Here is an 11,432-nt window from a genome sequence, read left to right as displayed (position 1 = left end):
GACAAAACTCGGCTGCTTCCGTCATCCTTGCCGCTTGTTTTGAACGAATAAATGAACGGATGAAGGAAAATCTCTTTGGACGGTATTATTTAGGCCAAATGTTTTTCATAATGCTTCTTACTTTACAAAAAAGATTGTCCAAAGGTGTCGTGTTGCATTAAATGTAAAGTGATGACAGATGAACGGATTGTGACAGTGTAAATTAACCAGATGCCACAAACAGGCAACACCGCAACAAGCTACATAACATTACTGTTGAGAAAATACCACCCCAGATCATGTGCACAAAACTGATGACCCCCATACCTCCCTAGAACAAAATGGGCGACACTCCCTAAGGATCATCATCCCTACCCATCAGCCATAAATTATTAACGGTCATTACCTTGGTGTAAACACAATTGATGTACGCCTAAAATATATCATATATAGATACTTACGTATCATGCGTTATATTTGGGATTACACTGTCAACGTAAAGTACACCTCATCACAAAGTCAGCCGAATAACCAGCTCAGGCACCGGTTAGACGCTGATTTTGTGTGCTGGCTTGGATGCTGACTCTGAAGCAGTGGGTTCGAATCCCATATGGAATTGACCCCCTCCCAAAATATGAGAATCTTTACTTAACTAAGAAAGTGTAATCCCAAATATAACATATTTTACATTTGACCACTTTCTAAATGATATTGTGTAATCATGGATAATTGTTTTTGCATGTGATTGTGTAAATATATATTTTCTTGAAAACCAAAGAGAAGAGAGTATTATTCACATCCTGTTCACTTGTAAACACTCTACTGCACACATCTGTGTTGAAATCCACTTCCTTTAAAGCAGTAACCTTGAGAATGTTCTCCGTTAACAGTGCCTGTAAATACAAAGTAAAGATTTTCAACATATTATTTGCATACCAGATATGTAAGTTTAATTCAACAAAAGAATGAGAGACATTTATCGCTAACCTCGTTGTGACAACGCCATGTGCAAGTGGAAAACTCCTATGATAACTGTAGAAGGTCATAGTGCAGGACCTGACATGCAAGAACGTTGTGTAACTCTCTCACTTGTGATCACTGTTTTCCAAAAATATTCACATTTGTACGAGAGAGTGAGTAAGTGAGTGAATTTAGTGTAACGCCAAAATTCCAGCTGTATGGCGGCGATTCTTCAAAGGCATTTAGAAGTTGGCATAGTAGTACATGACAATTTTATGGATAGGAACGTCTTGGGTTTATTTTCACGACGTTTCGGGGCTTATCCTAGCCTGATGAGGGGTCTAGGATAAGTATCCAGTATTTTACAAAAAGGTATTCGTACTGAGATCACCAAGAATGTGTATTTACTTAAAGATTCCTAGAAGTACTTTATGTGCCTGTCTTCTGCATAGTTTGCATGCACTGTCCAGGATAACTGATTAATGAAATATACACCAAGATATTTGAAAGAATTTGCAATTTCAAGTCTACAATCTTTAATTATACCATTTTTTCATTTTGTGCTGGTTTTCCACCATTTTACATACCACTACTTTTGCTTTATGTAAATTAACTGCCTGTTTTGACTGCTCACAAAAGTGTTCGATGTCATATTCTGCCTTTGTAGGTATTAAGATAATATCCTCAGGAAAAAGCAACAGAAATGTATGGAAGATATCCGGATGTAATTTTATTCTGGATCTGCCTTGCCAATTCATGTATTGAAAAAGAAAATGAAAAGGGGCTCAGTACAAAGCCTAGACTGACACCTAGTTGTATCTCAGTGGTTTCTGATAATACGTGGTTACTTCTAACAAATGCTTAAACATTGTCATGCATTTACCGTAAGCGATTATATTAAGATTAGGGCTATGTAGCCTTGTGGTTAGAGCGTTCACTCTTCACATCAAAAGCCCGGGTTCGATTCCCTACTTGGGCACAATGTGTGTAGCTCATTCCTGGTCCCAGATTTTCGAAGCTCTCTTAGCGTTACGATAGTCGTAAGTCAATGTGTCCCCCGCCGCGTGACGTTGTTGGACTACTACTACGAAAAGCGGCGTAAAACTATACCCACTAACTGCAATGGTCGCAATTACGTGCATCCAATTTTGAAAAACATTCGCAATATGAAATACAATGGCAGATCAAACATTTAGTATAGTTGTAGGTTGATTGCAGGTTGATTCGGTCACAAATGACAAGTTCGTGTGGTTGGTGTCAAATTGGACCATGGACAGACAAAACTATCTGGGATAAGCTGTGTTTGAGGAGCTGATTCGCGCATTGTAGACGGAAGGACGTAACGATGTCAAAACTGTGTGTGTTACTGTGTCAAGTGGCGTTATACGGTACAGTCAGATTGTGAAATCAGTCATGTCGTGAAATGACTAAAAATATCGGTCATTTCGTGAAGTTACTAAGAGAGTCAGCCATTCCGCGTCATTTTGTGCAATGGCAACCAATGTACTTCAGTCATTTCATGTAATTTTACTTAATAACATAATCTACAAAAGTGGATAACAATATCATCATCACGTATTGTCGCTAACAGCTAAAACTATTGTGGCAGCGACTGTTGCACTTCAGCTTGGCTTTGAAGCATTGACACCTGTTTGTTTGACACTTGCTGTATCCAGAGCAGCCACGCCTCACAAACCCCTGTCCGACACAGATATACGAAATGAAATATAATGAAATCATTGAAGTATATGGATTGTTGTTACGCACAGTGACGCGAAATGGCTGACCCTCTGAATCATTTCACGAAACGACCGATTTCACATTCTGACTGTAGCATATATAAACTGTGAAATTATCTAATCGATTTTTCCCTGTGCTGGAATTTGGTTACGATTCTAGCAATACTTCACAGTTAATCAGGCTTTTCTCATATCTATAGGAGATTTGGGATAGCCTCTTGGGTAAAGGCTTCGCTTGTCCAGGGTTCGATTCCCCACATGGGTACAAAATGTGAAGGCCATTTCTGGTGTCCCCCTCGTGTGATATTGCTAGAATATCGCTGAATTTGGTGTAAAACCACACACGCCCACCCATATTTATTTAAACCTAACAAATCTGTAACTATATTGCTGTATCTTGCATGCTTTATTATATTAATATAATAAATATATATAATTCTGTTCCTAAATCCTCAGTGAAACACACCATTCTGTAGAGCCATGTTAGGAGGTGTAGTGTAAGTGTAGTGCAGATAATACGATGCCGGTCCATGTGTTTCAGGTGTGAATGTCTGTCAAGTCTTGTTACATATTTAATCTACAAGTCTGTATGTCCTTGGAAACGACGATAAACCCGTTGGTCTCATAAACAGGTGGTTAGTTTTCCCACAAATATAAAAAGAGAAGTTGATAACGACCTGCTATAATTACCACTGCCGCGAGTCACCTAACTTAGATCCTGTTCATCACTATATGATGTTGCTGGCGTGTGTGTGGACGGTGTGTGTGGTCCATGGCGTGGTGGGGAATCTCCAGATCTATCCCCAGCCTCATGGACTACATGCCTCCGACAAGTTTGAAGTGTATTTGAGTCAAGGGGGACAAAAACACAAAAGCTTCACGTACATAACGAAATCAGACCCTAGAACAAAGGAGAACAGTTCCGCCAAGCCCCATAGGTCGATGTCATGGACGTCGTTTGCCTTCTCTGGCGCCGCCGTTACAGCCGAGATCCATACTCCCACCGATTTCCACAACTGTATTGTTCGACCAAAGAGTTACAATTACCACTGTAAGAAGACAGGTAGTAAGACGGCTGAAGTGGTAATCAAACAAAACACAAAGATGATGTCGGTAGAATTTGACTACGACTACGGCAGCAACCACGGCGACATTACAGATAAATTCTTAATCTTTGCCGACGCCCCGGAAACGCACGTCCCTGACAAGAACGACAACTCTGTCTTGTATTACGGACCGGGGATGTACAACTTCCATGGACAGAAGGAGCTGAACCATAATATCAAGGAAGTTTATCTGGCTCCCGGCGCCTACATCGATGGCGGGTTTCGGACATCCGGCGGTTCAGTGAAGATCCACGGTCGTGGCGTGATTTCTGGGAGCACCTATACTCACAAAGATAATCGATTTCAGTGGGCACTTGTTCTCATGGACAAAGGATCACACCACACATTCGAGGGCATTACTTTAACTGACCCAGAGCAGTTCTTCTTTAGAGGCTTGAGCGATCATAATACCGTCAGAAATGTCAAAATGGTTGGTGCGTGGACGTACAACGCTGACGGTATTGCTATCGGCCATGACGGCGTAGTTGAAGACTCCTTTATCAACGCAAACGACGATGCACTGAAGGTACATTATTTTCATTTAGGGGCGATTGGGTAGCATAGTGGTTAACGGGTTCGCCAGCCTTGCCTATGACCCGGATTCCATTCCCAACGCGGTTACAATGTGTGAAGCATAATTCTAGTTGTCCCCGCCTTGATATTGCTGGGATATTGCTGAAAGCGGGGTATAAAATACTTACTCAGTAGTTTAATATAAAGTTATTTAGGAAGACTATTGACCAGGCAGCGTTATCCCAGACGTGTCTGTCACATTTATATCAACCACTTTAACCATTTTTCACCGCTGCGAACATGTTTTAATATATGACATATACAATGTGGGTCTTGCAAAAGCTGAAAATCACCTACTAGTAATAATGAAACATAACCCAAATAATATCTCATGACTTATAGCAAATACAAATAATTAGAAACAGAATCCCACCAGGTACCCACCAGGTTTAATGCACTTTCACACGATGTGCTGGTGCAGCTGTGCTTTTTAGCACTAGTCACATGACATTAAGCATATAGCTTTGTTGACATATTCCATGATCAATGATACCATTTTTAAACGCATACTATGTGCTTTGAAAACCTAAAAACCTGTAGTGACCACACAACATAGTTTCTGTAGCATTTGTAATGGCTAACTCGAGGGAAATAGTCATATACTGAATGTTTCATTTCAGCTTTATTCAGATAATCTAAACATTCAACGTGTAGTCATCTGGCAGTCCCAAAATGGCGGCGTGTTCCAGACGGGATGGTGGACAGGTAGGGACATGCAGAAAGTACGGGTGAACGACATCGACATAATTCACACGGACTGGTGCGCTTTCAAGGGAGATAACTGCCACATTGGTGGAAACGATGCTGTGTTTGATCAGGCTGGAGATACAGAACACTTCGACGTCCATGACATGGTGTTCTCCAACGTCAGAATCGAGGGGTCATGTCCCCGTGTTATTTACTTTAAGATGCACACGGGGGCCAAAGGATCGGTTTCTAGCATACGGTTTGAGAACTGGTCCATTGAGTCTCAGCCCATCCACGACAACCTACACAATGAAATAGCGGGCACCTCCGCTGGGGGTCACATCGCTAACTGGGACTTTCACAACTTCAAAGTGGGAGGTCGTTGCATCAGCAGCCCACGAGCTGGAGACTTCGTCATAGACTCTCAACATGCCAGCGGCATTAAGTTTTCATGTGGAGAAAATATCGTCGGATAACAAAATGAAAACAATTTTGCAGAATGGTGTTTTGCTAGCTTTCTTACTGAGGGGACGCGAGGGGCTGAGTCGCCAAAACTTTGCTATGAATAGTTGCGTCTCTATGATCATGGTTTCGCAAAAATCAGTCAGATCTTAGTTCTCAGTGTTGTGAAATGTGAACTGAAGAAAATTCTCTAATGTCTTCACCGGAATTGAACATTTTGTCCCGATGTACAATAGAATGTCTGGTCCGTTTCAAATGTTTATCCTGCTGAAGCGAGATACAGACAATGCTTTTTATTCTGAATCTCTTAGAGCGGATCTCTGGTTAGCGGATCTGATCGTTCATGTCATTCAGACGTGTGGGATATCTATGTTTAGATAGATGCTACATCTGATGAGATAGTATAAAATCCGAGATTATAGTATCTGGCAGGTTTCTGGCTTGTGAGTTTATCTGAAGAGACCCCACATAAGATATCACAAATTGTCAACAAAGCCGAGATACTTATCAAAACACATCCCATAGAGATCCAGGGTAGCTATTCTCGAACGTTCGTAGCCCTACGAACTTCTTAGGCCTATTCGTAACACATTGGGTACGATCAAAGTTACGAATTCTTAGGGCTACGAACGTTTCGAGAATAAATGCCCAGGGCCCTTTTCTCGAAACTTTCGTATCCCTAAGAATTCTTAAATTTGGTCGTAGCCAATGTGTTAAGAATGGGCTTACGAACTTCGTAAGGTTACGAACGTTTCGAGAATAGCTAGCCAAGTTAGAACTAGTCTTCGGCTAACGGAAACAGATGTTCCAGGTGCGTAGATCGATACTGATGATGTCAGACTGCAGTTATATTTCTGCGGACATCCCTAATCAACAAACATAGAAATAAGAAAACAATCAAAGAAAGAAGAGAAGAAAAAAACCCAAAAACCCAAGCACTCAAATAAACCCACCAATACGAACATGTTAATATCAATCATGAATCTTATGAAACTATGACTACATCTAGCCTAAAAACTCACATTAACTCTACGAATTTTACACATTATTCTCATCATGTTTGGACCCATGAACATAAAAGGTGAATTCTTGCCTTTATTGGTTAATTTCAGATCTCCCTTTTCTGAAATATGGAACCTACTGGAAGCACTTGCTTGCACAACAGGCAATTACAGGTTTAATTAAACGCAGATTTGGGTAGTTGAGTAAAATATATTTCACGTGAGTAATTATTAAACATGTGGTTGGGACTCTGAGAATACAACACCAGTGATGGTCGCGATATTTTCTTCTGACATGAAAATTATTTTTTCGAACCGATGCGAGGGAAGAACTTTGCCAACCTTTGCTCGCTTTGCGCATATAGCAAGACTGGTCATATACACCCTGCCGCGCAACCTAAATTGCACTGCAGTTTGCCTGTGCTGCGGCCCACCTAGTTCAACACATATCGTACACAGAAACGCCGAACACCAGAACATCAACCAAGAAGTTATGTTTCAGCGTTAAATCCTAAATATAGATGTCTCCAATAAATCCTTTCCATAATCATAACAATATTGTGCTGACAGAAGACTCGATTCAGTATCTTGATATTACTCCACAATTGGTATCTAGCAACGACGACACAAGATCACAAGCCACAAACACATGTAATTCCAACTCAGCTGTGGATCTACAAAACAAGAGAGAATGTACAAATGAAAATAGGGAATTGCACTGGACATCGTGCCTGTAACTGATATGCCTGATGGAAAGATGTCCTACCATGACATGGTCTGACTTTATCATAGGATGTTTATATAACGCACATATCCACCCACTAGTACTTGCTCATGGCGCTGGTATTTTTTCCCTCGATCATTGGATGGCAATCTCAACGGCACATCGTTCTATCAATCTTAGCTTCCTCGGGTGTATACATCTCTTGCTACCTCAAGGAGGCTTGAGGCTTTCTCATCCTAATGAAACAGCAAGGTGGACTATGACATATAATCACAGTACTTTGTCCAAGTTCACTGCACGTTGTTGTACCCACAAACAGGTGTAAAACGTATTAATGTGGCCACCATCTGGTTATATAACAATGGATTCGTGGGTTCTTTTAAGTGCATGGGGATGAAACACAGGAAGCGTCTTCCCAGAGGACATCATAGCTTTGACCTAACAATGTCTGCGTCGTTTGACTTACTTTGAAAAACTGGTGACAGGAGCATGTATAACATAAAGCGAAGGTGTACTTTTGAAAAAGTTGAAGTCATCCCTCTTTTGACACATTCGGAGAGGACAGATCCTGACAGCGGATTACCACCTAATGAGCGTGTCTGAAGCACGTAGGGGCGTGTCTGAAACACGTGGACAATGTGATGGCAGAGCAATGTTCACTTTCGAATGGCGTAACGGGTGCAAACATGATTTGTTAGAAACATTCAAAACAGCATGCATAGTTCATAACATTATGAAAGAAAAACAAGCATGAACAAGTAAGACTAGGTGAATGCTCGCCCGTCAAGTGTCATTTGTGCGTGTCGTGTGAAAAGTCCAGTTCCTGCTCTACAGACGTTCACTGACACCAAGTCTTGTCACTCTGATATATCAGTCACTTATGACACTTATGAACGTCGTTTGATTTCAGCCCTAATGCGACATAAATATGATTTATGACAGGAAGCATCAACACACATCTTGTCAAGTGAGAACTATAGGTGGAATAAGAGCACAATTAATAAATTAATAACCTGAACTAACACTGAAGAATGAGGACATTTGTTATGGAAAAACAACTTTCTTATTCTGTATACTGGCAACGTTACGGCATGGATTCTATTGCCATTGAGATGTCCGGACAATAGATGAAGGAGAAAGTGAAAATGAGTTGTTTACCTACTTAACTTATAGAATGCCAGCCAAACAACTTAACTAACACTGATGACCAAAATGTGTGGAACTATGATCACCCAAACACGCCAGGTCGCTGTTTTCAGATAATGTCCACACGAATCTAAGTTATGTAGGTTATCTGAAACATGCCGGATAAACACACAGTTTCCACGGAACAAAATTGGAACACCGTATGACCGTACTGTATTGACGTGCATTCTGGCAGGTGGTCATGGAAGTTCTGTCTGTCCTCTTGCTGGGCATCTTGGTTCAGTGTACTTCTTCTAGCGTCATAATTTACCCTTCTCCTCACGGAATCCAGCCTTCAGACAAGTTCCATGTATCCATCTCTCAAAATGGACACCACCACAATTTGTTTGTGTACATCAGCAAATCAGACCACCGACATGCACAGTTCCCTCGAGCAGAATCTGGAAGAAGTATGTCATGGACGTCCTTTGCCTTTACCGGCGCTGCTGTTACCGTCAAGGTCCAGACCCCTACAGACTTCCACAACTGTGTCGTCAAACCGACAAACTATGGTTACAAATGTAAAAGAACGGGATCCAAAGCAGCCACGTTCATCGTCACCCACAACACACGGATGATGTCTGTGGAGTTTGATTACGACTACGGTCTGGGCGTGTCCGATATTGTCGACAAACTGTTTGTCTTCGCTGACCCACCTGAAGGAAAGGTCCCTTCACCACAGGATAAAAATGTCCTGTACTACGGCCCAGGGCTCCATGACCTTCACAGGGAAATAGTGGTGGATAAGGACATAAGGGAGGTATATATTGCCCCGGGGGCGTACATCAAAGGGGGATTTCAGTTACCCCATGGGCACGTGAAATTTCACGGTAGAGGTATAATTTCCAACGAAAATTTTGTACGGCATGATGCCCGGATTGGTCAAGCTGCCGTCAATTTTCAACGATCATCTTACAATACATTCGACGGTGTGACGATAGTAGACCCGAGTCAGTTCTACTACATGGGCAACGGGGACGACAACGTCGTGCGTAATGCTCGTCTTGTAGCGGCGTGGATGTACAACTCAGACGGAATCGGAATTGGAGATCGTGGATTGGTAGAGGACAGCTTCATAATAGCTGATGATGCTAACATTAAGGTACCCCAAATGATCACTTTCTTTATAGTACCATGCCCGTATTTGCAGACTGTATAATTCTAGGAAAACTATATTCCGTACATTTTAAACATTTTTGAGCTGGTAAATCGTTCACATGAAAATACATTATTTTAATGTTCATATTTACATGTTTTAGCATACATTTTTATGTATATGGAAAAGGTGATTTTTGCACAAGCTAATCAGAATAGAAATACTAAGAATAAGCAGAGGGCGGTGCTTCAACCAAGTGGTTGAAGCGTTCGCCGAAGACACGGTTCCCCTCATGGGTACAACGTGTGAAGCCCATTTTTGGTATCCCCCACCCCCACCCCTTGATATTGATAGTGATATTGCTGGAATATTGCTGAAAGCGGAGTAAAACTATACTCGCTCGCTAAGAAAAGCTGTAAGTCTTATCAGTTTGCAAGAATTTTATTTCAGAAGACATATTTGTGGTGAATTATTTAGTGGCAAATATATGTGCCTCTTTCAGATACACAAGAGTCACATGACCGTGAGACGATGCGTGTTGTGGCAGATGCAGAATGGCGGTGTCTTCCAAACAGGGTGGGAGACAGCATACGTGCGTAACGTCAGCATCAGCGACATGGACGTGATCCACGTGGACTACTGCAAGTTCAAAGGTCCTTGCACTCACTTCAGTTCGAATGATGCTGTACTGGACACATTTGGTAACACGCGCCATTTCGACATCAGTGACCTGCGCTTTGAAGACATACGAATTGAGGGATCATGTCCCAGGGTTGTCAATTTCGTCATGGATCCTGCGGCGAAGGGGACCATCTCAAACATAAAGGTCATCAATATGTCTGTAGAGACTCAGCCAACAAATGACCCCATTCATAATTCAATAGCTGGAACTTCCATTGGGGGCCGTATAACGAATTGGCAGTTTGTGAACTTGAAGATCGGCGGTCACTGTATTAGTAATCCGATTCAAGGCGACTTCCGGGTTGATCCTCACACAACCAAGGACATAACCTTCTCTTGTCATACGGATCCTATAATTGGATGACAAATGCCAGTCGCCCATATTGAGTAATGTGTGTGTCAAGCAATCTTTATCAAATAAACTACATGCATATTTAGTATATATAATTTATCAACTATTTCTATGATTCCACAAGCATACCAGTTGCATTATCTGATTGATTGTTGTGTGCTGTTCAACGCCACACTAGGCAATATTCAAGCTATATTACGGCGTCCTTAAATAATCGAGTCTGGACAAGACAACCCAGTGATCAACAGCATGAGCATCGATCTACGCAAATGGGATACGATGACATGTGTCAACCGAGTCAGCGAGTCTGACTATCCGTTTGTCTTTATTGAAAATCATTTCTAGCCCGGATGTCACAGATCTACATGTAGCAACATGTATATTAAGGCATGACACTCTGTTCACTGGGAAATAAAACAATACGTTTTCAAACATACCGAGTCCGCTTTAGAAACATCATGAGTGGACAGCCCACAGTCACGCAGTCTAGGACGTGTACAGAGTGGTGGGGTAGTCTAGCGGTTAAGCGTTCGCTCGTCATGCCGAAGACCCGTGTTCGATTCCCCACATGGGTACAATGTGTGAAGCCCATTTCTAGTGTCACCCGCACTGATTTTGTTGGATTATTGCTAAAAGCGACGTGAAACCCTACTCTCCCACCACTTTCGAGACGCCCACGACTACGGTGACATAAATTGGAACCTCATCAGGATGATCCCATGATTCAAACTCACGGTATTCGTTAGTTTCCTGACACACTTTATGATCCAAACCCGCATCGGGGCGCCATAGGTGAGACACTCTTGCACCTTAAGTGAGACAAATGAGACATGTTACCTTTCATGTTGAAGTCCTGTATCATAACTGACTTCGGTATCTCTAAATGT

At 41.8% G+C, this 11,432-nt stretch overlaps 2 protein-coding genes across 2 annotated transcripts; both read left to right on the top strand.

The window, feature by feature from the left end:
• Window positions 1-3,381: 3,381 nt before the first annotated feature.
• Window positions 3,382-5,943, top strand: LOC137283537 (dextranase-like). The gene is made up of 2 exons (XM_067815094.1): window positions 3,382-4,310; window positions 4,978-5,943. Exons 1-2 carry the CDS (start codon window positions 3,411-3,413, stop codon window positions 5,518-5,520), a joined length of 1,443 nt encoding a protein of 480 aa, XP_067671195.1. The 5' UTR covers window positions 3,382-3,410; the 3' UTR covers window positions 5,521-5,943.
• A 2,585-nt stretch (window positions 5,944-8,528) lies between these two features.
• LOC137284633 (dextranase-like) lies at window positions 8,529-10,857 on the top strand. Its single transcript, XM_067816524.1, has 2 exons — window positions 8,529-9,518; window positions 10,015-10,857. The coding sequence occupies exons 1-2, from the start codon at window positions 8,619-8,621 to the stop codon at window positions 10,555-10,557; spliced, it is 1,443 nt and encodes a 480-aa protein (XP_067672625.1). The 5' UTR covers window positions 8,529-8,618; the 3' UTR covers window positions 10,558-10,857.
• The last annotated feature ends 575 nt before the right edge of the window (window positions 10,858-11,432 follow it).

The sequence above is a fragment of the Haliotis asinina genome, chromosome 5 (genome assembly GCF_037392515.1).
Source record: "Haliotis asinina isolate JCU_RB_2024 chromosome 5, JCU_Hal_asi_v2, whole genome shotgun sequence".
NCBI classification, from domain to species: Eukaryota; Metazoa; Mollusca; class Gastropoda; order Lepetellida; family Haliotidae; genus Haliotis; species Haliotis asinina.
Note: the sequence above shows the minus strand (reverse complement) of the source record. Positions and strands in the feature narration are given on the sequence as shown.

Excerpts from the sequence above, each read along its gene's own strand:
- LOC137283537 (XM_067815094.1), top strand. The coding sequence starts at position 3,411 with ATGATGTTGCTGGCGTGTGTGTGGACGGTGTGTGTGGTCCATGGCGTG. Across the intron at positions 4,311-4,977 it reads CAAACGACGATGCACTGAAG|CTTTATTCAGATAATCTAAA; the intron begins GTACATTATTTT and ends GTTTCATTTCAG.
- LOC137284633 (XM_067816524.1), top strand. The coding sequence starts at position 8,619 with ATGGAAGTTCTGTCTGTCCTCTTGCTGGGCATCTTGGTTCAGTGTACT. Across the intron at positions 9,519-10,014 it reads CTGATGATGCTAACATTAAG|ATACACAAGAGTCACATGAC; the intron begins GTACCCCAAATG and ends TGCCTCTTTCAG.